Source organism: Amphibalanus amphitrite, unplaced genomic scaffold, assembly GCF_019059575.1.
Source record: "Amphibalanus amphitrite isolate SeventyFive unplaced genomic scaffold, NRLGWU_Aamphi_draft 000732F_arrow, whole genome shotgun sequence".
Classification (NCBI taxonomy): domain Eukaryota; kingdom Metazoa; phylum Arthropoda; class Thecostraca; order Balanomorpha; family Balanidae; genus Amphibalanus; species Amphibalanus amphitrite.
Window position 1 is genome coordinate 257,740 of NW_024882226.1, and position 23,954 is coordinate 281,693.

The window sequence follows — 23,954 nt, forward strand, 5'->3', positions numbered from 1 at the left end:
GCCAGACCCCGTACCATTAAACTCGAACGTTCTGACATGTACGTTATTCCCAATCCACTCTGTGTCTTTACAGAGACCCCAACAACGCTTCGACTGATTCGGTTGTGCACCATCCGGCTATCCAACTATCCTAGCACCAGTCCAAGTCGCTGCTCCGGTCCTAGCGCTGACTTGATACTTCAGCCCCGGACCCGACTCCGGCTCCCCGGCTCCGGCCCGGTCTGCCAGCTCCATCTCCCAGCTGCACCGACTCGGCAGATAAACGGCGCTCATTTCCGCGGCCACGACGCCCGATGAATGGCGACGGCGGCCATTTCCAGCGGCGGCCCGACCCGACCAATACCGGCCGGCCCCGCCCCGCGGCCCCACCACCCGCTCCCACCGCCGCCCCACCGCCCGGCGCGGCGCGCGGCTCACCTGGCCGGACGCATCGCGGATGCGCCGGTTGAACTCCTTGCCCTCGAGAATGAGGAAGTCGCTGCCGGGCGTGACGATGCCGCACTTGGTGGCGATGGAGCGCGCCGTGTTCACGTTGTCTCCGGTCACCATGCGCACCGTGATGCCGGAGCGCTGGCAGCTCTTGATTGCGGCCGGCACCTCGTCTCGCACCGGGTCCTCGATGCCCACGATGCACATACACGTCATGTTGCTGATGATGTGCTCCTCGTCGTCAAAGTTGGGCGGGTTCTCGATGTGAACCTGGCGGAGCGGGAGAAGGTCGAGGTCAGACATTCCGTGACCAGCAAAAACACACATACAAAATGGGGGCCTCGCATGACACGTAGCACGCTCTGCAAATACACAGGCCGTGTATGCGATACGGGCTCGGAGCGAGCCAAGACACATTCATAAATCACAACCGACAAACCGCTAGAGCAACAAACAGCCTATATCACTTCACAGACCAGTCTCTCCGTCTGCAAAACCCCTCCCTGGTTGGTACCGCTCACTTCCCATACCTCTCCCTTAAGACACAACTCCTGAACTCCCGTAAGTTTCAGCCCCGTCTCCCCATCGACTCGTACCTGGTTGATCTCGGCCTTGCCGGGCACAAAGTCGCGGTAGGCCACGCCGATGGTGCGCAGGCCGTCGCAGGCCATCGGCTCGATGACATCGCGCACGAGCCGCTCCTGCATGGACGGCGTGAACTTCTCCAGCTGCCCGTTGGGGCCGTAGATGAAGGCACACCTGCGGTAAACGAGCGGTAGCGCGCGTCAGATACGGTGGAACGGTGCCAGCGGAGAGGGACGCTATCCGGCGGCTTATCAACACCATTCCGCCAGAGAGGGGACACGACAGCTGCTGAACAAAGCATATTGGCAAGATGTCTGGCGGCACAACGTCAACAGACAAGAGCAGCGGTTCGACTGCCAGCGTTCAAACGCGACTGGCATCTGCCTTTTGGAACCGCGCCCGCGGGGGATTGCTAAGATCTATAAGTGTACGTGAAAAATTACTAAATGTAAAAGAAAGAAATGAAAGCCGCGGACGAATGAGCCGTCCCCGCTCGTTCAATCAAAGCCAATTTCGCCGCGAGAATTATGGGATAATGGCCCGCGAAGCCGTTCAAGTGAAAATAGTGCCCCATGAATAGATGCATTTTGGCGAATCGGCATTATCTTAGGGTGGCGCGATACTGAAGCCGCGGAATTTTCCACAGCCGGCGGCGTTTATAGAATCCTGGAAGCTGTGCTGAGAGCGGGTGCCAGTTTCCAGAAGCTGGGTAAATAATGTGCCCGCCATGCAGCAGCCAGCCCCGGAGCCGCTCCAGAGCAGCTCGATTCACATCAGATCGGACCGCGGGCCGCCGGCGGCGCCTGGTCCGGGCCATTGACCAGCACCAGCCGCCGGACCGTCAGACGGCGCGACTCTCCGGTCGGCAGTCCCTGTCTGACCCGACCCAACCCGACCCGGTCCGGCACACTCAGTCCCCACACAGCGGAGGCCAAGTCCCTCAGACCAGGTCATTACAGACCTGAGACGTGAACTGAGGCCAGCTGGCAGACCTAGCGACGGACACCGCATGGGTTGGGTGAGTGGTCAGCCAGCCGCGGCAGCCGTCACTCACAGCTCATCATGGAAACGGGTCACCAACCGTCACCCGTTCAGATCCTAGTGTCCACCCGCCGCTAGGGAGGCTAAAGAGCTGCCAACCCCACGTGCTTAGCAGTATAGGTCAGACAGACCAACCATATCCGAGCTCTCAAAATGGCGGCCGATGGAGTTGGCAGCCACCATCGACAGCACAGCGGGCATTGTTTCCGCTCAAACACGGAACAGAACCGCTCCGTCTCGGTTTGAACAGGCCGCTGAGGGCCCGTCTATATGCTGACTGCGATGGGAGCTGGCAGCTTGGCCCAGTTTCATGGCAGTCGTCCGGACGGGGCCGGCTAAAGCCGCCCCGGGCCGGCCAATTCGGGCCGGTACACCAGCCAATTCGGGCCGGCGCGGCCCCCAGTGACAGTGGGCCGCCAAAGGACAGCCGTCAGAGGCGCGTCAGTGACACGGAATTAGCCCGGCTGGCACCGCGCTCACACCGAACAGCCGCTCTCCAAACGAGCCCCGCTAATCGCGCCGCCCGCGCCGGCGGTGACGGCACCCACCTGGACATAATGATCTCGGAGGCGCCCTTGGTGTACACCCGGAAGCCGCCGTCGGGCGTCTTCACGACGGTGCTCATCGATTTGCGCACCGAGTTGAAGGTGTACACCTTGTGCAGGCTCTCCTCGGGATTGTCGTCGCGAATCTGTTTGTAGCTCTTGCCGAGGCGCTCGACCAGGCCGAGCAGGGCGCACTCGGTCTTGTTGCCCACCTGTTTGGTCGCTTCACCCTCTTTCTCCTGTGAGGACGGACAATCGAGCACGTCAAAATCACGAACAGAGCAGACAACAGTGAAGCGATCGATATCATGACGCCACTGCCATTGGGGAGGCTCAAACATCCCACCGTTTATTGTATGTAGTTCGTGACATCGCCAGTCCGTGTGGTACGCTGTGACTCCAAACCAAACCTAACATCAGCACGAGCAACAATACGGCCCCGTGGAAATAAACACGATAACCGCGTCTTAACACACGCCGACATATTTTCTAAACTGTTCAAATCCCACCAGATATCATATAGCAGACAGCATCGTATCAACCAACACGTCACACCACACAAAGCCCACCCAGTAGCCCATTCTTCCCTTCCATCGATTCCCACACACCTCCAGCCACCTGAAACCCTTCACGCCCTATCCCCTCCCCAGCCGCGATTACCCCACCGCTCTGCCTCACTCACGATAATCATGGACGTGTAGCCGCTGTTGATGGAGATGCCGTGGACCACCAGATCAGCCACGTGCGGCGGCAGCTGCTCGAACTTGGGGATCTGCTTGTAGCGCTGCCCGCCCAGGTACAGCTCGACGGCCGTCATTCGATTGGTGGTCAGCGTGCCCGTCTTGTCGGAACAGATGGCCGTGGCGTTTCCCATCGTCTCACAGGCGTCCAGGTGACGCACTAGGTTGTTGTCGTCCATCATTTTCTGCGGGGAGGGGGGGGGGGGGGGGCACGAGGTCAGGTCACGGGTGCTAGGTGGCGCAGAGCCAAAACATACAGCGGGGTGCGGCTGGCAGTCAGGGTCTAGGTCACTAATCATAGGACGGAGATCATGTATCATGGTCCATAGATCACGAACCGAAGATCACAGAGCGTGGATCAAGGACTGCCAGTCAGGGACAGCAAATGATAAATAATAATAATCGCAGCGAATCACGGGGCACAGACCACCAGGGAGCACGGGTCACTGGTTCGGTCACGTCCCGTTTCCGTAAAACCCGGCTGGCCGGGCGCGGCACGTCGCGGCAATTCGCCGAGTTGGCGCGGGTTTTTAGCGCGCCACGCTGCACTCATCGGCCGCCCCAATCACCGTAAATCACGGCGCAGCTCCGGCGCGGCGGCGGAGGCGCGTCAGCGGAATCGCCCCGCCGCCACTACCGACGGTGGCTCTGTCTAACGCACCAGTCACACATGATAGCAGCGGAGGAATTGTGGAACAACGGCAAGACACGAGGGAGGATAACAACTCACAGGGAAGGAACGAGAGAAAGGGGCAAAATACAGAGAATAAGGAGTGAGCGATGGGAACAATGACACAGCATGGGAACATGTACATGATATACATATGAGAGGATACAAGTCACGGAAGTAGCCTAATTATGAGTTGCCGGTCCCTCGGCAATCACTCACCCGCACGGAGTAGGCGAGCGAGAGCGTCACGGCCAGCGGCAGACCCTCGGGCACCGCCACCACCAGCACCGTCACGCCGATGATGAAGAAATTGACGAACACGCCAAAGTACTTGGGCTTCCACTCGTCCTTTTCGATGACGAACTTCTGGATGCAGAACTTCATCACGAGCACAATCACCACCAGGATGGCCATGAGGGAGCCAGCGTAGCCGATCTGGATGGCGAGCTTGGTCAGCTTGGCCTGCAGGACGGACTTCTCCTTCCCGCCGCCGCCGCCTCCGCCACCCCCGCCGCCTCCTCCGCCGCCTCCGCCGCCGCCGGCCGCCGCGCCGCCTCCCTGGCCGTTGTTGTGTTCGGTGGTGGTGATGACCGGCGGCGTCTTGGCGGCGGCCGCGTGGTTGTTGCCCAGGCCATCCTCGACGCTGGCGGCGCCGTCGGCGGCCGCTGGCGGCACAGGAGAGACCGGTCAGCGGCAGCGCTGGCAGCCGACTCAGCCGCTCGACAGGTGGTACCATTACAGCGCCGATAGCCAGTTTACAGTTGCGCTTCAAAGTTCGCAGCGAACGACGCGGCGGCCGACTCGCCAAATATCAGCTGCTGGGCGTCAACAACGGCGTATGGTGCAACCAGGCCAGCTGAATATATTTAACATAGGCGGCTGCAACGAGGCGACAATGATATGAGGCGATTCAGCCAGCATATGAAGCGATGTAACAGTTTACAGTTTAAGTGAATCGTGCAGCACGCCTTGAAGATTTATTACAATGGTGCAAAACAGTGGACACATCATCCAACACACTGGCAATCACACTCGCAAAGCAGCTGGCAAGCACATGCTCTAGCACGCAGTCGAATCAGGCGGTATGAATCAGGCGGACCAGTGAGGGTGCTGTAGTCACTGTGAAAGCCGCAAGGCCGAACACAAAGGAAACAACAAAGGGACCGGAGAAGGAAAACAGGTAATTTAGAGCGAAATCACGTTAACATCTCTAACAAGCCAATAAAGAACAACAAAGAAAGCATTTCCGAAAAAGGATTTTTGGACGAAACTAGGAGTGATTTACATTCGTATTTTTACCAGAAAAGAATTATGCGGGCAATAACTAGCTTGCAAAAATACTTCCAGGAAATACAAGACATTTATGACAGAAAAGGTGCATTGAAGAAAGAGCGGACAGAGAGAAAAGGAAGCTAGGGTGGGATGAGAGAGAAGGAAGAGGGTTGGAGAAAAAATAACGAACTGGTACACAGCTTAGGACCAAGGGAGAGGGGAGAGTTGGAGAAAAAGGGAGAGAGAGAGAGAGAGAGAGAGAGAGAGAGAGAGAGAGAGAGAGAGAGAGAGAGAGAGGGGGGGGGCTCAGACATAGCGTAGGAGAGGCGGTGGGACGGACGGTACCGTCCGAGGCCAGGACGTCGTCGCTACTGGTGCGCGGGTTGAGGATGTTCTGGATGCGCTCACTGCCCGACGGGCCCACGCGCTGGAACGGCTCTGGAAACAGGACAGGACGCCGTGGGACGAAATTGGGACACAAAGAGACCAGTGGTGACAGAGTGACTCACGGGCGACGGACAGGACACAGGAATGCACACACGGATGCACTGCGCGGCTGTGAGGGATGTGAGCCGCCACCGGAGCACACAGGCGGTGACGGGGCGGGCACCGGCCGCCACCGGGCACGTGCAGAAGCGGCCGGCATCCGCGGCACAGAGACCAACACCTCACCACGGAGAAGCGGTGCTGGCAAAATCGGCCCGCGGAACGGGACAAACCAAACCGAACGAAATCATAATTTTATGGTGGGTTTCGACTAATAAGAGATCATGTTTCTCACCTAGCGAGGATGATAAAGAAGGAATAAGAATCGGTGGTCATTCAATGCAATTTTTATCAACCAAAATGCCCCGATATTCTCGTAGTTGGCAAAAAATGTCTTCTGCTTAAATGCGCGACTCGTCAGCACAAGCGGACGATATATGTACATTTTTCATTGACGGGACAGGACAAAAAGCAGTCCTTCAGGAAACCACAGCTGACTCAGCAGACTTTCACAGTGCTCCACGTTTATACATAAAGCAGGGATGTGTAAAGTAGTGAGACACCAAATATTTACAAATGAACGCCGTGGTTGACTCATGACTTACTTTACAATGGTACGAAAGCAATTATACATTGCATCGACCCCCTATGCTTCCAAAGAAGAACTGATTGCATCTATACGAGTATGTACATTTTTTAAGTGGAAAGTCTGTAAATGCAAATAGAAGTGCGACCAGTCCCGTTTTTGGATATCTGAGGAGATCTATGACCACGCTTCATCCACCATTACTACCCCAAATATCACGCAGCTCCTATCATCCAGTTCAACCGTTTCACGCAGTACACCAATTTCAGACGCAGCCGCTCGGAAAACTCCATCCGACCGGACGTCAGGACGACTGCCAGCGGCGATACGTCTCAGATCATCAAAGTGCAAACGGCGCGCAAAAACCACCGAGCAATGGCGGCGGCGCGGCGGCCGGAGGACGCGCTGGGCGGCGCGCCGGGACTGCGCGCGGGAAGCCCTCCGGCGCGCGGGACGGTCGTGTGTGACCGCGATCGGACGGGGGACGGATCGGAACGGCTGGGGGTTCCTCAGGCCGAGAGGCAGCGGCGGCAGGCGGCAGTCACCGTGCAGCTCAGAGAGTGCGCGCGTCGCTCGCCACAAGGCACAAACAGGGCGGCGAGAGAGAGAGAGGGATAGACACAGAGCCAAATAGATTCAGACACAGAGACAGCCGCGGCCTTCAGAGGCGAGCCAGCAGAGGTGAGCACACTGGCAAAAGCTTGCTACAAAAATTTAGGGCCATTTATGTAAATTTATTTAAAAGTCATTCCATCATTCAAAGGTTGCACACTAAGACTTCAAACGAAAAATTGCAATCAACGCTTATGAAAGGAAATTTGCGATTGAATAAACTTCTGTACAGTGTGGTGTCTGTAGTATGAGGTTCAGAATTCATTAAAATGTCTCTCAGAAGTTTCTGCCAATCGGTAATCACCTCCGCACGAAGAGCACATCACACGGAGAAGCACTCTCTCCAGTTGGTCTTGGGAAGCTCGCCAACAATTAGGGACAGTTGTGTGCCAAAATCGCAAGCATTGAGAGAGAAGAGAAAACTCAAGAGGACAAGGCAGAGTGGAGAGAGTGTCATTGCTTTCAGCCATTCAGCGTCATTCAGCTCAAAGGATTTTGATTGTCACCTGCGGTATTCTTCCGGGCTTTTCGCTGCTTTTTGGCCTCTACACGGAGAAGAGCGTGTTGAAATAAAACCATGTTAGTGAACAAAACCAAACAAACCAGTCCAACTATGAGAGTCTGTGTAAAGAGCTCAGGTTTATCGATACACATGCAGTTATTGCTAAAACCAGGGCGAAATCTATCAAGGGGACAATTATCATTCCCTAGTCTATTCGATGAAAATATCTAGGTCACACATCACTGCAAATGATCTACCATGACCAATCACGATCAAGTATAAAACCAGGCGCGTTCGTGGCACTCTGAAGTGCTCCAGGGCCGGGTCGGGCCGGGTGGGGGCGGGGGGCGGGGAGGGACGGGGCCCCCGGTGCCGGCCAGCTCGGCTCGGCTCGGGGCCCGGTCCGGGGGCGGGGCGGGGGGGGGGACATGCCGAGCGGGCCGGCGGCCGTGCGCGCGGCGCGCTACCTTTGCGCCGCCTCTTGGCCTCCTTCTGCTCCTCCTCCGCGGCCGCTCCCAGCAGCGTGAAGATGATGCCGGCCTGAGAGTTGACGCCCACCGCCGTCACCAGCATCTTGCCGCTGCCTTCCATCACGTGGGTGCCTGCCGGCGCACAGCGCACCAGTCGGCGATCGGCAAAACAACTGCCGTCAACTCCACCAGCCGTTCAGCCAGTGAAACATCGCAAAACTTTTCCTTTTAACGCACAACTTCCCATTTGACTGCGCCCAAGTCCCGGTCAAAGTCCCATCCAACCTTTACCTAACACCGAACTCGGCACATACGACCACCTGGCACCCAGTGAACTCACTGGAACCCTGCTGGTAAATTTAGCACGGCGTCGATCGCGAATCGAAACCGTATCACTGCCGCTTCGCAGAACACCAAACTCGCGCAAATAAGCGGCCATAGCGACGGCAAATGGTCGCCGACTGACCCTGCAGTACCCCTACGAGCGTGCCGTGAGGTCAGGCCGATTCTTCCCCCCCCCCCCCACCATCGCTATTGGCGCGTCACGAGCATAGTCACACGTCCGCACCTACGTAACGGCGTCACGTCAGCCAGCCAGCCAGCCTACCTGAGAGCAGCATAGGGTCCGACTTCTCGCCCTTTTTGACGTGGTCCGACTCGCCAGTGAGCGACGACTCGTCGATCTTGATGTCGTTGCCCTGGATGAGGATACCATCGGCCGGCAGCAGGTCGCCATATTTGATCTGCAACCGGGCGCGGTGGCGTCAGTGTCGCGGTTCCACCGGAAGCGGTGCAGTCGCGCGTCACCGCCGACACACTGCGGTGGTGAGGTCAGCAGTGGCACCAGTGCAACCCCCAGCCTTTGTCCCAGGCCGCACTGACGCCTGTGAAGCCACGACCGCCCGGCTAGTGACAGCAGCTAACGCGTCCGGTGGTAAGCGTCATCACGAGCGAGTCGTGATGACACCACAGTGTGTCCAACACGGAAATGGCATCACCATAAAAACTAGCACTCCGCGCAGTGAGACACCAGCGGAAAATAAATCACTGGCATTACATCCAAATGGAGATAAAACACCTTAGATATGTGACGGTAACTCACCTGACAGATGTCGCCAACAAGAATGTCGCCGACAATGATCTCGTGCGCAGCGCCTCCCCGGATAACGGAAAATTTGTGCTCGCCCTCTATCCGGCTCTGGAGGCCGCGGAACTGCTTCTCCTTTGACCAATCGTTGAAGGCAGTGACTAGTACAACAACTATCACAGACACGAGGATGGCCACACCCTCAATCCAGTTGGCGTGCGACTCCGATTCGTCGGTGCCTCCTGACCGGACGACTGTGAACGGAAAACAGCGAGCGTCAGAACAGTCACAATCAACAGGGCGGCGACAGAAAGTGCGACGAAATGTAACGATCGGTGGTGCATAGGAACGCTGAATTATGCTTAAAGTTTTCTAACAGTCGACCCAATCTGGCGTTCTGCGTAAAAACAAAATTATCCACGGCGTGACACCCAGCAATATCATTCCCAAACTATACTCGACTTTTCCGCGCACGGACCGACTGACCCAATGCCCTAAAAGGTCAGAGCAGTTAACAGAATGGACATCAACATATAACGCTCTGGGGCGCTACTTTAATCTCGCGGCCACTCCGGAGAGGCCTGTTTGGGTCCGGGCATTACACCCCAAACCGGCGCTGGGCACGGAACAACGACTCATCCTGGCGGGGCTCATCATAATCAGGGCGCGCCGCGAGTCGGCTGGGGGCCGCCCGGTCGGGTCAGTACCTTCGTCATCGTCCGGACGGTAGGAGTCGGGCAGGTCACCTTCTGGAAAGGACAGGATACAGAGGAAACGTTCAGGATTCAGGACGAGGTAAACACAGAGCAATATTTCAACACCCTTTCAGCTAATTGGCTAATTACAATCAGCTGAGGGACGTTGTCAGTCTCACACACGGCCAGCCCACATGCCCGGGCGCCGGGGAATTCAGGGCGGGGTCGGAGGGACGGCACGGCACGCCGCCGGGCCGCCCGCGCCGGCACCGGTGGCGTCATACGAGGGAAGCCGGTCAGTGAAAGCTCATTACGGCCGGCCGGCAGCGGACGGCGGGGTGTCGCTCCCGATACCATCGACAGACGGACCGGCGGACGGGCGCACCGCCGGCCCCAACTACTGACCCAGGCTGGACGCATACCCCACCACTCCCCAGCCGGGCCCGGTCTTCCAGCCCTTGCTCCATCCCTGCTCCGGCCCCAGTCTCTGCTCTCGCTCTCTGTGGCAGAGAAGGTCTCGAGGACCGGCCGTAAAAATAGCGACGGCACCGGATTCCGCAGCGCTTTCAAGATAATCACCGAATGCGGTACGCCGGCGGCCCAGCGGCTATCCAGCGGCAAAGAATTGGTGCCAGGCGGGCGGCAGGCGGCGGCGGCGGCAGCGCGCGCAGAGCGAGGCGGCGACGCGCGCAGACGGCGGTCCGACCTGCCACCACCACCGCCGCCGCCGCCGCCTCGGGACATCGATCGAGCAGCCGGCCGGCCGGAGATGCCGCACGAAGGCCAGGCCAGCGCTGACTCTTATAAACAGCGCGGCACCATCGAGCGGCGTGCGGCGCCGCCGGTCCAGTGCTGCCGCTGATACCGGCACAGCCCGAACAGACACATCATTGCACGCCGGTGGCCGATCCGACCGTCGTGGATGAAATCGACGTTACACATACCCTGCTCACTGACCAGGGAGAGGGACTTACCTCCTGCTTCCTCTGCACGGCCGCAGTGGGGAGAGAGAGAGAAAGACAGCTTTATCACTGCACCGTATACGACCGACAAGTGCGCGGCGCCGGAAAGCCTCGCTCAATTAGCTTACGCCGCCGCCGCTGTCAGCAGCGACGGAAGTCATGAATAGCCGAGTAGCCGCGGCTCAGACCCGCACCACCGGCAACAGCCTGCGGCCGCCATAAGCGCGGCAACAAGCGCCCTGATGAGCGATTTGACACGCGGCACACGCACACACCGCGCTCGCATGCCGCGTAATACGACCGCGCCTCGGCAATTAGTACGTCATGTCCAATCATCCCCCTAACGCGGCACCGTCCGCTGACATTTCGTGCCACTGAAAACATACGAACGCTAATGAAACTAGTTAGATCGGCGGCGATTGGCGAGTTACTCACCTTCCTCCTCTGCTGGGTGATAGAAGGATAGACCTAACGACACGATAGCGGCGATTATCAAAATGATGAGTGTGGTGTCCTGCAGAGCCTCCCACACCAGCTCTATGAACTTCTTTGGCGGCTTCGGAGGGATGATATTTGACCCGAAATTCTCTTTCCTATGTTGAAGATCTTGCGGGCTCCCACTCAAGCCTGCGAAAGCCAAACGCACCGTTGTCAGTCCTTCCACCCACGCAGGCGCGTAGTAAATGAGTAATGACACATCACAAGGCGAGTAGCCACCTCATTGCCGGCCGGCCGGTCCCCAAATAGCCGGTGTTGACCAACAGGCTCAATATGTCATAGGTCGCGGCTGTGGAGGTCATCTATAATTACCCGGGCGGCACCGATTGTAAACACGATCCGAGCCTACACGCCACGGCACGGCTGGTCAGTGGGGCGGCCGGAGCCGGGACAGGTGGAGAAACAATACAGAGGACGATACGGGACGCTATGTAATACAAACATTGAGAGTGAATAATACGACATATTGTGCCGGGTCGTAGCAGGATACGAATTCAAACCTTGTGTGAAGACTAAGACCATATGCATCAGTGCTTTGCAATATTGAAATAAATTACTAGGCATCGCACCTTCTCATATCCACACTTCTGCTTTACTTTCAGCTCTGAGGCTCCTCATACAGTCCCCTTTCTTTCAGTCACTTCTACCTGGCCTGCAGCCCGTCACCGGCCACTCACCATCCTGTGGCGACGTGTAGAGCTTTTTGCAGATCTCCAGCACGCCGCCAAACTCGCTGTTGATGCGCTCGAGCGCCTCGTGGCCGCGGAACTCCATGAGTTCGCGCAGCTGTTTGAGGGTGACCCCATACTGGGCCGGGCGACCGTCTATGGTCGCCATGCTGATTGGGCGGGGCCACGAGTGTCTCCTCTAGCTGTCGACAGAAGAGGAGAGGCGCCGGTCAGTCATCGAGCTGGTAGACGCCAGTAGCTGCGGCCACAGACGCATCACACACACATAAACACAGACAGCAGACACACACACACAGACACGAGGTTCGTCCCAGATTGCACAGGACCCAAGCGCCGCACTGTTGAGGCAGGACCAACGAAACCGGTTCCGCGTCGCTTCCGCACATTCGGCACGTACTTACACGCTCGGCAAAACATCAGAGTGGCCAAATTTGGGCGGGCTGCGCGTGCCGTCGACGACCTTCGACAGCACGGCGGGTACGCCGGCGGCCGAGGTCAGGCACGGCGCTGACAGCACGCAGGCCGACCGGGCGGTGTGTCACACGGGCAGCAAGGTCGGAGGTGTGATATAAACATCCCTGTCTGGGGCAGACTGGGTCGCTCCGCAGCCACCGAGCCCCGCTCGGGCCGGACAGCGATACCCACAGAGCACCGAGCACTCGAGAGTCGAGTCGGTCGACGCCGAGCGGCTCCGAACAGGAATAGGCCGCGCTGTTGACCGGCGTTGCCAAATATTTGGCGTCGGCGCCCGCCACTGGTTCGCTGTCAATGACCAACGAAAACCGACGTGCGGCGACTTCCATCCGAGCGGTGCGCGCACTCTGCCACTGATGAAACAGGCCGACGGCGGCGAGCCCCACTCCGGCAGCACGCTCCGCCGGACAGATGGAGCGAAACAAAGCCACCATGTCTGGACCGAGACCGAGACGGGGCGCCCACCGCATCGAATCAGTCAATCTCGACAGCTATCCCCATTCCCCATTTCTGCAGCGCAATCGGCGAAAGGAGCGCACCCCAATCAAACAGGGTGACTGCGAATTCCGACGCCGACCACCGTGGCCGTCTTTCCCACGGGTGTAAGGCGGTGGCCTGTCAGTAGCCACACCTGGCTGGTCTGCGCCCACTGGACTACGCCCGTGTCCCGGCCAAACCAGTCGGCCGCCCCTTGGCCCTCCCGACCTGTACAATCGGGAGCGGTCGCTCGGCAGGCTGGTTAGCCGGTCGGTCGGTCGGTCGGTGGGCGTTGAGCCAGCCGGTCCGCCGGGACGGGCCCAGCCAGCCTTCCCGGCTCGCTCGCTTGCCGACCGGGCCACCGCCCGCCCCGTCAGACCGGTTGGCAGCCGGCAGACGGGACGGGACGAGACGAGACGGGGGCCGGGCGCGCGCAGCCGGCCGGCCGGCGCCGGCCGGTCTGATGTCTGCCAACAGGCTGACGGCTGCTGCTCGGACACTGCAGATCGCAGGCCGGCAGTCATCAATACACTTCACAACACATCCGCGGGCCATATTTTATGCCGCAGTTAGGATGAAACAATGCAGCAAACGTGATTGCTACATCTGGTAAACGACTTCCCTGGGTGAAACCGGCCATCCAACAAAAAGTCCTCCGAGATTAAAATGCAGCCGCGCAGCTCAACGGTCGGGTTTTTATAGCCATCACCCGTGTGGCGGAGCCTTTGGCTACGGTCGCCGCTGCCGGCGTCACCGCCAACGCTTTGGTCGTTAACTAAAATGAAGGCCATAACATTTCGATAAAAACACGCCAGTTGCCCTTTAGCTAATCCTCCCGAGCATTCAACAATCCCACTCCAAAAGTGGGCACGTTATATAGGATTAGGTGGCCTGAACGCCCTGTATAATAGCATAGCAACGGGCACCGCCGGTCAATACTACTGTCCAAGGGGAAATATGCAGCAATGATGGGCATTCAGCTGTCATATCATTCCGATTTAAGGCATACAGATGCCCCAAAGGAAAAAAGGCACCAAACCCTGGCGTTTAGATCCAATATTTTTTAATAATGCATGCACAATATGCGTGCAGGTCTGTTTGTGGTAGTCGGGAGAAGCAAACTCTCGCCTCTTGCAACATAATGTTTACTTAAATTATTCAAAGTAGCATACCAGCTGTATATGGTTATCTGAAGGCGTCAGAACCGTTGAGAATTTGCACTTGAAATGTCAGATTTTAATAGAATTACTTCAAAATGTGAGGTTTCTGTTCATGGCTGTTATTATAGCTACATCACCAGCCAGGGTTTTGCAGTTAATTCGGTGCCGGGTGTTCAAGCAGTCCAGAGAAAAATGGCTGAGTAAAAAATATGTTCTTACTATGAAAGGAAAACCGGTACCTGTCAATGAAGCTGTAGCTCGAAAAGAACGCTTCCTGTGACGCCGTTTCGTGCGCTCACAAAATAATGAACTATTCTTCATAATAACTAACTTCTTAGTTTCGTCAATGCCGTAGCCATTCAATTACAAATTAGATTGAAAAATTAACTAGGTGAGCCAGAGATCGGAAGCTATTGTTCGCCTGATGTTCTAAATAATGGACAATGACAGTTCCCTCCCCGACCAGAAATCAGCCCGCCCCGCTGTGTGTGACTGGGCTGAGACAGGAAGAACAGCGAGGAAAACGGCTATAGGCGAGGTTCAGGTTTTCCTCACGATTTCAGGCAACACCTGGGAAACAGGTGTGCGATGAGCCCACATCAGTATCATTGAAGTACATCAACTACATGACATTCGGGAACATAAAACACAGTGGCAATACGGAACACACATGAGTCCTTTGCACCTAAATAAGGAGCTAAGCAAGCGATTGCGAATCTTAATGTACTAATGCAATAACGCAGCTTTAATTTGACTAGGAAACTAACCAGGGGTTCTGCGCTGCTCCGCAATTTCGAGAGTCTCGCCGGAAACAATTTCCTTGTATACTCTTTGATTAATTAAATAATAACCCCGCGTCACGGAGAAAGTATCTCAGGAGCCGACGTTCGGAATTGGCCCAAAGTTTATACACTCGTGTTGATAAGCCAGTTACACGGTCGTCACTCGCAATCACGCATCTGTACGCAAATTATGACGATTAAACTCGTCAACAGAATTAGACGAGGCGCGCCAGAGCACAGTAACTGTTCTCGAATGAGCCGCAGTCGGCGAATGGTGTCGAGATTCATGTTACGGGAGCTGTGATTAGTAAAATAACGCTAGTCCGTCAACTCTAGTAGGCGTCATTAGCCTCACGGCGGGAGTATCTGTGGCAAACCAGACCTCTCACTGAAGAAAGGTCCAACTTGGCATAAACTCCACCGGTTCCGAATCTGAAATTAATGCCAATCCACCACTGGTATCCCCCTTTGGCATATATGTGATATGCATGCCCATCGAGAAAAGTCCCGAAGACAACAGACACTTTTCATCACACAACAACCCTTGCCGCTAAAGTCGAAAGCAAACTGACCCACCGGTCATACAATAGTCAAATACAGTCATCCAACAGGCGTCTCGACATCGTGGCTTCGTGAGCGGTGTACTCAGTAAATAACCACAAGTTAGATCGGCACTTAGACGCCAAATACGACAAATTCCACTCCCTTGATTTGGTATGCCAGCCAGCGTGCCATTCAGCAGTATTTATACACATCCGTGACGGTGCCACATTCGAGACGTCTCAACTGGGACGCTCAAAGTCCATTTAGAAATTCGTCGGTCTGAGTGATCCCTATCGACTTAGGAGCAAGCAACCACTCAACAAGACAGGCAAGAGCACAAATCAGGTTTGGCGCCTCCATTAGGGCCGCGGTCCACATAGCAACTTGTTCCTGAGCATGGCCACCCTTCGACATGCGAGGAGCCCCGAAAGGATATGACACCACACTTTTGGGGACTGACTCATGAGCAGCAGAATGAATGGATTCATTTCCGAGCACGCGACGGTAACTCCAACTTTGCTCACCGTTCTAAGTTTAAAAGGCGATGAGCGGAAAGACCATCATATGTGAAAAATGTCACATTGGTCACGCAAATTTAGCCTGACTACCGACAGAAGCATACAATTTAAAAAAAAATCATCATCTCAAAGTAGGTAAGTCAAGAATAATAATATGTTTGCATTATGATGCCATCTCTCGCAATTGGGCTATTGACATCAATTTGCCAGGGAATTGCATTGCTTTCATTTTCTTACAACTAAGTTGTTACTTGTTCTTGCCTATCGATTCCCAGTCCAACGGAAAAGACACAGTACCAGACAAATTGAGCCATCCTAGGACGGCAACTTAACACGGCTGTAGGAGCCGGGGTATACGGAGGGCACGGGGTTCGGGTGGAGACCGGTTCTCCACAGACTACAGGCACCTCCGGGAGACGGCGGCCCGAGCACACTGCTCAGTATGCAGCGCATACACGACACACGCCGTCCAATACCATCATTACCGGCTAATTATAGTCGCGGGTGTCGCAGTGAAGTCACGCTGCACAAACCAGAGATCCGCACAGCAGCGATCGGTATCTTTACGGCCGCCGAGGCAATACGCCAGAGATTTACACCCTAGTCTTCCTTATCGACCGCATAAGCCGTGACTAAATGTATTATCACGAGTTGTTGCTTGTCAACCACCGGCATGATAAAGCTCTCCGCAATAGATCGGGCCCGCTATCAATTGCGCTCGTTTGTTTCTTTTGGCAGCCAGAACAGCTCATTGGCTTCAGAGTACGTAGGTTGGATGTATTGATGAGACACGTGCAAATCGCAAAGGCATTCAGGTCGGCAATCTTGGTCCATCTTATCTGAAGTAGTAGATCGAATGAGAGCCACGGGATCGTCCCCGCACCGAGCAATCACAACTGAATCGGTACCGATACGGTAATATCAATACCTACTACCACCAAACCTACAACGCTATAGTGAGTCAGCGAGGGGAGGCCAAACGTCCCAGCGCAGCCTTCCCTTCGTACAGCCTCAAACCACAGGGGTTCACCGTGTCATGTCGGAAAGATAGGCGGGCAAGGCTTACATATCTCGTTGATCTGGGGTCAGGTCAGCCGCCAACCGGCCCGGCCATTAAATGCTCACATGATGAATGAAAGGAAACCTGCGCAAGTCACGCAACAGTCATGCTGCGTCATGAGCCGAGTCGCGTTATCTTTCACGTCCATCGAGCGATGAGTTCACGACGGCTGACGTGTCTGAGACTGCCCCTGCACAGACAGTCGACAGAAAATACCCACGGAAGCTTTTTAGGCCGGCACGTCAGCCATAATTCGTGGCGAGCACGAAATGGCAAAAACGGAGCCATCAACACGTAAGTATCCTGAATCGAGCACTGGTTAGTAGTGCAACTAGTATACAATGAAACATAACCCACATAATCGCATATGCAGTGCACTAACTCAATACCGTAAAGTGGGGCTATTTGAAACGGATTTTACAGTTTTTGGCCTCTCCCTTTAAGACGGCTCATATTTCTTATAGCATGTAAATTGCAAAAATGTAGTTCTCTGTGAGCTCTTTCATATAGGTGTATTTTGGTTCAGCTAGTAATAATGACTGAGGTTATTTTTTATGTTAAAGCCTGTCTCAAATAGCCCCATAGGGTGGGGCTATTTGAGACAGTTTTAGTTGCAAGGAAATTAAAGAAAATCGGTCACGCTAGAGATAATTTTTTAAACGCCATGCATTTGGAAATTGAATTTTGATCATTTTGGCAAAAATTGTTTTTTTCAAAGACTGTTATATGACCTTTATATTCAATCTTTTCCTTTTTCGTAGGACACTTCATTTCGGTAGGGTATAAAATTGCATCACTATATGCTAAGGCTATCATAATATGATGTGACCCATAGCTTTCAAACTGACAGGATGATCATCAAGGACTATTTTAAAGTCATCGACAGTAAAATTTTGAAAGTAAGTTTTTGTATATAGCCCCGGTGACGTGAAAACAGATATACCGAAAGTCGGTGGGGCTATTTGAGACAGTCTCGCTACCTTATGAAGCACACTGTAATGAATCAAACAAGGCAAAAGGTTTCCCAAAACATTTGAGTCAATGGTCTGCATGATTGTTTGTTCCATTGTACATCTCCATGCGAAGAAATAACAGAAAAATGTTAAACGGTTTTGATTTTATGCCGATTTTCCTCGATCGCTGCATGCCGTATCAATTGGCCGGTTACCCTACCACATCAAGTACTTGGATAGGCTCACCTAACAGTACGTTCATGTGTTAAGTAACATTCGATGGTGTTTTTTGGTCAACCAAGGTAGACATTTGTTGATTGTCGAATGAGTCAGTGACTGATGAAGCACATTTTAAGCACATATTCATCAGAATAACTAGTTTGGTCACCAGCTAAAGGGTTATTATGTTACACTACGAACATGTAAATATTGCTTGCTGCTAAAAGTACCTACCATGAACCCACTGCACGTTTATGACCACGACCGATTCACCGGTGTTGCTTATGTCGAACGTTCGATGCACTTCAGGTAGATGGCGGTAAGTCTTCTCGGGTGCATCGCATCACCGTTATCATCAGCTATTTGGCATATCCGTTGAGGTTTGACCAGGTGGGCATCATCGGGATTCTGAGATGGGTTACGCAATCGGCAGTACCGTTAACAATATATAATATTTTCATGAAAAATGTGCTTAACCTATAAGCAAAAAGGTAGTAGCGATAGATACAGTGGCGAAGCTGTTAATACTTCAACTTTTTTAAACTGCAGGTAGGGGTCCTTTTAGAGCAACTTAAATTGTGCGTTTTTCTGTATTTCGTATTTTATTGCAAATTTCTTTCAGAACTTTTCGAAATTTTCAAAAAGGTTATTCAGAGCATTCATTGTTCAATTCCACATCAGCTTAAGCAAAAATGACGAAAAAACATCAAACGGTTTTCATTTTACAGCGATTTTACTATACCATTACCTTACTGTCTCAAATAGCCCCACTGTCTCAAATAGCCCCACTTTACGGTACTTAAGAATATAGCTACATATCAAATGTGTTTCGAAAAAGCAAATGTATCAACTAAACATGAAAATGAAGCAACAAAAACAATATATCAGCGGCCCAGGGAAACTGATCAGTCTCAGTTTATTTAGCCACTGTCGGAGCCACGCATACCTTCACAGCACAACACGACAAAACGCCCAGTAATACACAGAGGGACAGGCTGGCAGTGTGCCTACCATCACAGCACAACACAATGACGAACGTCACAAAACACTGCACAGAACAACACACGAGACTGTGCCCGTGTCGGCACCTCTTCCCCTCCCCTCCGTTCGCCCCGTCACGGACCGGCCAGCTCCGTGAAAGGCCCACCGCGTGGCGAGCGACTTTCACCCATGTACGATTCCAGCATTAGCGGTGGGCCAATCGGGCCAATTGGGCCGCGATCGGCCGGCGCGCCCCCGGCGCAGTTACGCCAATGATGATTGAGTTTTGGGGCGCGCCGACCCGTGATGGTCATCCCGCTCGGCTTTAGACGTTGTGCGGCAATTTCGCGGCGCCGCACACGTCCGGTCGTGGCCGGAATACGGCGCCGGCGGCAGCCACCGGCCGCTACCGAGGCTCAGTCGTGGCGTGATAAAATTAACAAACACTAAAACATAAATTTCATGGGCCGTGTCCGAGTGTGCGGCTATTTCGGACTCAGGGCTCACGGCAGCGGCCGTCCCTGGGACGGGACCGGACGCGCCTATCCCCCTCAGCCTGTTTAGAGGTCCATTTCTCGCGCCGGCCCCGCGCCGTCTGCGGCCGAGCCTGACCCCGTGCCAGATCTGCAACGGTGCGCACCGCCGCCGCCGCCGGCGCCGGTACCGCACCGCCGCGCCGCCGATATAGACACCACAGCCGCCGCCGCCGGGATGGGTGTTCCGCCCGGGCGCCGCCAGCCGTAACCGCAATGCGCCTGTTGCAAACATTTCACGAGCGCACCGTCGGACGCCGAGCGGCAGACAATCGCCGTCCTGACGTGCCAAATGGCGTCCTACTTGGCAGCGTCGCCGAGCCCAAGACAGAGCGACAGCTGGGATGGACGATTTGCGGCGTGTCGCGAGACGGGCGCACAAGTGTTCACCCACGCACCGCGTTTTTCTGACGGCTTGCGAGTCATTGTCCTAAGCTGACTGGTATCGTGTTACCCTTTTTCTGACGTCCCTATGCCCACTCCAGGACTGCCGACCTACAGCAAACAGCCCACTTGAGGTTGTTCTCGCTAAGCGGCAATTGGCAGTAGCCACTTAGCGCCTTCGACACAACACGGGTGGCATTACAGCGATGTAGAATAGCGCGCTGGTCATATGTCGCCCGGTGCATAGAGCGCCCGGCGCGGTCGCCACGCCCCGGTGGGCGGTGCCGTGCCACGTCTTACCCACCCGTTCGGCCGGCCCCGCCCACGCATTCCCAACGACTCGCAACGGCGACAGACGCCTGCGAGTCACGGCGTCCCCAGCCACTGTCGGGACCGACAGGCCCATACGGACGGCCGCCGCAGCCGGCGCCGGCCCGGGTAACCCTGACACCACAGCTGGCGACACCTCACGTGCCGACGAGCGGCCGACGGCGGCCGGGCCGGCGCCGCCGGCTGCGCGGGACGACCATCGCGCCACGCCGTTCGTATCGATTCGCCAGCAGCAGCCGAGGCAGCAGCGGACGGCGGTCGGCTGGCCGGCGGCGACGGCGCCCACACTGCACACGGGCCGGCCACATACCGGGCACAGCAGGGTCGGCGTGCGGCGGCGCCGCCCTCCACAGCGGTGCACTCTCACACCCGCACACACCGACACCCACCTTCAGCACAGCGCTCACCGCGCCGTCCCACCCAGCCGCACCGCGCGCGGCCGGTCGGCGGCTCACACACAGCTCACTGCACAGTGGGCCCGGCGGGGACGCACGAGCCCGCCCGCCCTCACTCACACTCACACACCTCCGGCAGCACTGCTCACCTTGGGTCCGAGCCGCGTCTGCTCATCGGGGCCCCGGAACCTCGCGGCTGCGTCTGAAAGCGAGGAAAGGGTGGGTGAGAGACAGAGCGCGCCGGCCGACGCCGACGCCGACGCCGACGACGGTCGCCGGCGTGCTATTTCGGTCGCCGTTGGCGGCGGCAGCGGCGGCTGAACGGACAGGCCGCCAGAGGCCGGTCGACACCGCGCCGGCTGCTGCAGCTCGGCTGGCTCGGCAACAGGCGCCCTCCCCGCCGGCCCGGCCCGGTCCGCCGCCTCAGGTCAGCCCTCCACCACGCCGCGTCGCGTCGCGAGCGACCCACGGTACCGACCGTCTGCGGCAGGTCACCGGGGAGCCGGCCGCAGCCGGTGTCAGTGGGCGCACCAGCGGCAGCGCAGACGGAGACGACGGTGGCGGAGGCGGCGGCCGGGGACTAATTTCGTCGCCGGCGGGCCAGCTAAATCACCGTCTTCCCGCCGCCAAGTGCTCATGGCGCGGCTGTGCGGCGCTCGTCTCGGCGACGAATATACCGGCGGCTCAGACAGACGGCCCGGGCGAACGGCGAGGAACAGCCGAGCCCTGTATGGCAGCGCCTCTACGACCACCGTCGTTAACCGTCTCTGCCAATACCAACAGCGCAGCCACTGTCGGCACTTTTGTTACAAGCACAGCCTAGAGGAGAACGCGACAGCATCAGACACATAGTGTAAAATGCATATCAGCGAGAATCCACTAGTGTTCACTGTTCACGAAACATGCACATCATATGAAACTCTGCCTTCGAGCCTAAAGCTTGGCAAGTTGACCAACACCACAGGGTAAGTTTCCATCACATCCACGCGGTTGGAAATGGCGATTGCATTAGTGTAAATGCCTCCCATTGAAGATCTACACCCAGTAGTTTCCGCAGACAATGAGTAACTTTTCATTCAGACCGCGTACATCTTTTTCAATGCCAAGCAAAAGGCGCACGAGACTTACGAAACAATCGGCGCGCACTAATGGTAAAACCATACACGCCCAGTGTGTCCAAAATTGTAATGTTGCGGGGAAATCCACCCATAATGAAAAGTATAATGGCATCCTAAAAATATAAATAAAAACATCCTCACGGCAGTCACAACTTATAATATAACCATAGTGTAATAAATAACCATAGTGGTAGGGGTAGTGGTAGTTATTCATTACACTATGATATAACCTCGAACCCAAACGTCTAGGAGCAAGAAAAACACGATACTCGCAAACTCCCAAGACGCCAAGACAACCATTCGAATAACTAAAATGTTTAAATGTACTAGTATGACCCGACTTAAAAACCTCATTTGACATCCCGAATATCAGAATGCCTTCAAGATTTTATCAGTATTTAATATTTCTACATCATTTTCTCTTGACATATCAAGATATGAAAACGGTCGAAGTCAAGTTTTATGAAAATAACGACATCCTTTCCGGCCTTTTTTTCTACATCTTCCCCCTAACGCAAAATGAATTTAGCCACACTGTACACGCCAACTGGCTGAGGGTGGCCGATGGTCATTCTGTGAGCGATCCCTGTGCGCCCTGATCCCTGCCCTGACCCTGCTCAGGGCGACTGACGTCTGGCGGCCGCTGGCTGCTCCGTGCCCATGGCCGCCCGGGTGGAATGTCGGTCAAGAGCGTGTGAGAGCGCGCAGCAGAGCAGAGTGCCAGGCGGGGGCCGCCGCCGCCGCCGCCGCGTATCGACCCGGGCCGCCCGGTCGGCTGGCTGGCCGGTCGGTCACACCACCAGCCCGGCCGCTGCCGTCAGCAGGAGCTGATCGGGGAACCACCCCTCAGAGCGGCCCCAATCGTCAGAGAGGGACCGCCGTCACCAGCGCCTGATCTCGGCCCCTGCATGGTCTGATGACGCACCAAGGACGCGTCACCCGCGGCGGACATGCCCTGATGACGGCCGTCATCGGGCGCCATGACACCGCCCAACGGCGGTCGGAGGCTGGTGACGGCCCCCATCCGCCCTCCGCTCTGAGTGATACATTTCACGGTCCGGCGGTGCCAATGACCGTCTGACGCGCTCAGTGGCAGGTGCGGGTTTCGCTGCGGGGCGCCGGAGCACGGCGGCCCGTTACCACCGTGACGACTAGATCGAATTCACCTCGTCAATCATCTCACCGTACGATCGACCCGTCCCGACCTTGACTAATGCGCACCTGAATAATTACAGTGCTAACAACCCATGACGTTGAGCAATAAGCCGGCGATAACGCGGTGTAATTGAGCAATTGTTTGGGATCCGGGGGAATAAACCTCACGCTGAGGCGTTATCGCGCTACTAGGGCTGCAGCAATTACCACCACGCGTGCGGATTACGCTTTATTCGCCGATCGCATGTGTGGCCGTGGCGGGGGCGTCGGCCAGCCGCCTTCCACTGACATCCTCTTTTACCCGCTCTCCACCCCGATACCCCACACCTCCTTCCCCTCTCCCAACCTGCCACAAACACACGCAAGCTGGCCACGAACAAAATAACGGCCGCCATTCCCCAGTGAATGGAACAGACGCCTCCGCTTTGTTACTTGATTATTTGCTTTGGAGCTTTCTGGCCCGGCCACTTCGCTGGACGTTTTGCGCGCAGTCACACAATGGAAAAAGTCAGCGGGCGTTCTGCGAGTTCTATTAGCCGCTCATTGTTCCATAAATACCCAGTCTCGTAATTAACCGAAGACAATGCTGAGCCTCACGGATGTCACGGCCAGGGTTTTCTCTGAGCGGCCAGAACACGTGCCCTTGGCCAAATGGAGCACTCTGTCGGCGGCAAACAGTGGGCAGGCCACCAAAGAATGCTCTCCAGTCACTTGGTGAGTCATGTCCTGTGTACTCTGGCGCGGGCTCGACCGACAGGATGCCGGCTGTCGATGGGTTGGACCAGATAGGGATCTGCACGGGACGGTGTCGGAGACCAACTGCGCTGCCGCTCAAGGGCTGGCTACCAGCGGTCGTAGGCGGTTGATTGTTCTACACTGTCGCCTTTAGCGGGACGGAGGCAAAGGAGCGGAACAGAGGTTGGACGGAGGTGGAACGGGTTCGTACAGACTGCAGGTCACCGGTACGGTCAGGCTCCGTGGGTGGCGGAGGCCACCGTCTTGT

At 55.8% G+C, this 23,954-nt stretch overlaps 1 protein-coding gene across 11 annotated transcripts in view; it reads right to left on the bottom strand.

Moving 5' to 3' along the window:
- LOC122365337 (plasma membrane calcium-transporting ATPase 2-like) overlaps positions 1-23,954 on the bottom strand; it is a 67,250-nt gene that overhangs the window by 14,535 nt on the left and 28,761 nt on the right. For 7 of the 11 annotated variants that reach the window (XR_006253719.1, XR_006253723.1, XR_006253720.1 and 4 more), the window contains exons 3-15: positions 20,828-20,880; positions 11,858-12,051; positions 11,118-11,309; positions 9,733-9,774; positions 9,041-9,279; positions 8,546-8,681; positions 7,936-8,070; positions 5,628-5,720; positions 4,230-4,675; positions 3,283-3,525; positions 2,604-2,839; positions 1,026-1,188; positions 418-699 (exon numbers count right to left, since the gene is read on the bottom strand). Coding sequence is in view for 6 of the 11 variants with exons in the window: in XM_043336477.1 (XP_043192412.1) it covers positions 418-699; positions 1,026-1,188; positions 2,604-2,839; positions 3,283-3,525; positions 4,230-4,675; positions 5,628-5,720; positions 7,936-8,070; positions 8,546-8,681; positions 9,041-9,279; positions 9,733-9,774; positions 11,118-11,309; positions 11,858-12,017 (2,367 nt within the window). In the remaining 5 variants the exon portion in view is untranslated. Of the gene's footprint in view, positions 1-417; positions 700-1,025; positions 1,189-2,603; positions 2,840-3,282; positions 3,526-4,229; positions 4,676-5,627; positions 5,721-7,472; positions 7,512-7,935; positions 8,071-8,545; positions 8,682-9,040; positions 9,280-9,732; positions 9,775-11,117; positions 11,310-11,857; positions 12,052-20,827; positions 20,881-23,954 lie in introns of all 11 variants that reach the window. The other 4 variants (XR_006253722.1, XM_043336479.1, XM_043336478.1 and 1 more) reach the window with 2 other exon arrangements.